This window comes from Cynoglossus semilaevis, unplaced genomic scaffold (assembly GCF_000523025.1).
Source record: "Cynoglossus semilaevis isolate Cse_v1.0 unplaced genomic scaffold, Cse_v1.0 scaffold392, whole genome shotgun sequence".
NCBI lineage: Eukaryota > Metazoa > Chordata > Actinopteri > Pleuronectiformes > Cynoglossidae > Cynoglossus > Cynoglossus semilaevis.
The window spans coordinates 16,278-18,466 of NW_007585137.1; the positions used below are offsets into that span (position 1 = coordinate 16,278).

A 2,189-nucleotide genomic window follows, 5' to 3' on the forward strand; every position below is an offset into this window, starting at 1 on the left:
AAAAAAAAAAAAAAAAAAAAAATCTCAAAAGAAACAGAGCCGCTGATACCCGTTGTCTTTGGATCAGAACATCTCAGCGAAAGTTCCAGGCACTTTGTTTGCAGAGTCCGGAGCGTCAGAGCACACGGTTCTCCTCAGACATTTGAGATGAAAAAAAAACAAAAAACAAAAAAAACAAAAAAACAAAAACAAACCCACAGAACAAGTGAAAACAGTTGAACACCGTGTCCTTTCTTCGATTTCCTAGTTGTTGTTAAAAAATCCCATCATAGGTTCGGATCAGTTCAGAACCGTCTTCGACACCATGTTTCCAAAGTACAAAAAAAAAAAAAAAAAAATCCCATCATAGGTTCGAACGCAGCCACAGCCTGATTCCCCCGCGGCAGCAGCAGCAGCAGCAGCAGTGATGAAGAGCTGCTCCAACCGTCCTCTCCTTCACCTGCTGGTTTTTATTATTTTTAATTTTTAATTTTTAATTATTTTCTCCGTTGTGTTCTCAGCCCCAACACCAGGCTACAGGTTCCGCGGCCGCCGCTTCCACGCCGTCAGTCAGTCCGCGGTCACGGCAGTGACGGAGGGAGAGAACCCGCGGTGACAAGAGCAGAGGAGGAACTCGGGAGGACGGAGGAGATCGACGCGAGCGCGAGCGCGACGCGAGGAGGAGAATTTTTTTTAAAGAAGCCTGGATTTAAATCGTTTTCCAAAAATGTCATCGTCGCCACAGCGCCATCACACGCAGCCACATGTGAACTGCTGTTATACACCGGAGATACCGCCGTAAAACACAAAGTACGGCAGTAAAAGTTGTTTCAGGACAATATAGATTTAGACCCCGACCAGCTGCTGCTTCTGCTTCTTCTTCTTTTTCGCGAGCAACAGCGACCCCATGTGGAACAGAAAAGAGTTTTGTGCCGTTCACATGGTTCACGTTTTTATGACGTTAATTTTAAAATAAAACCAAAACAATAAAAACACATTAAAACGGTCAAATAAAAACTCACTTTGTCGTAAACATTTCGTGTAATTTCTCTCTGGAACTTTCTGGAACGTTGTTGTTTTTGAAAATGACGTGTTCTGACAACAGTGACGTATTTAGGTAAACGGTAACATAATTAAACAACATGAATGTTCAGTTCAGTATTTTGACTATTTTAATACTCACGTCTTCACGTTGGTGTCGGTTTATCGTCTGTCCGTCCCGGGCTGACGATAACATCGGTGTCTGTAGTCTTCTCAGCTCCACTGCAACCATTTTGTTTTATCTCCGTCGAGCGGTAAATTAAAAAAAACTACACTACGTCAACGACAACAAAAATAATAAAAATGATTTAGCGCGTAATTACGATTAAAACACTTAAAATAGAATCGAAATATATTTTTTTAAGGGTGTAAGAACTTACGAAATTCCGGCGCGGCTAGCATTTGCCGTAAATGATTGATATGCGGTCAAGTCCGCCATTACTTTGACAACGGTAAACAGTCCGAGGCTAATGTAGGCTAATGTAGGCTAACTACTACGAATACGTCATTCCTCCAGGTCAACTGTGGTGACGATAAATATCATATATCGACGGTAGTTTACGTAATACAGTAGTGCTGTAGAACAGGTCGACCTCTTAAGTACATCATTTTTTAAAAATATATTTTATGTACGTTTCCGGCGATAGTTAGCTTAGCTAAAGAGCTAACAAGCTGCGGTTCACGACGATTATATTCACAGAGTCTGTTTGTACGGTAAACTTACGCGAAGTTCTCAATTTATTCCTCTGTTGGACTTGAACTTTAATCGTATATATTTTAGACAAAACCTGCCAGGGTTTTTTTTTCCTCTTTTCTTTCTTTTTTTAGCACAACGTAGCATGTAGTGATTTACAACGAACGTCACGATAGGCGCCATTTTTCTTGTGTGTGTGAAACTACATTATACAGTATATAATATATAACTATATAACTATACATTATACAGGATATAAAATACATCTGCAGTTTATGAAAATCTCCAGGATTCTCATTGGGTTTGGATACATTTTATAAAAAAAATAAAAAAAAAGATTTTTTTTTTTTTTCAATATAGTGTTTTCTATGACGACAACGGTCCAACTGTGACTGTAAAAATACGAATCACAGTGTGTGGTCCTGAAACATACTCTCTGTCTGGTTATAAATAACAGCCCCCCCCCTCCCCTCCT

General features: G+C 39.8%; 1 protein-coding gene across 1 annotated transcript in view; it reads right to left on the minus strand.

Annotated features, from left to right (window-relative positions):
• Positions 1–1,422, minus strand: part of LOC103398870 (transmembrane protein 132C-like) — a gene marked incomplete at its 3' end in the record, with an annotated part of 17,661 nt that extends 16,239 nt beyond the window's left edge. Inside the window, exon 1 of the mRNA XM_025053849.1 lies at positions 1,401–1,422. Coding sequence (XP_024909617.1) covers positions 1,401–1,422 — 22 coding nt within the window. The remainder of the gene's footprint in view (positions 1–1,400) is intronic.
• Positions 1,423–2,189: the final 767 nt, after the last annotated feature.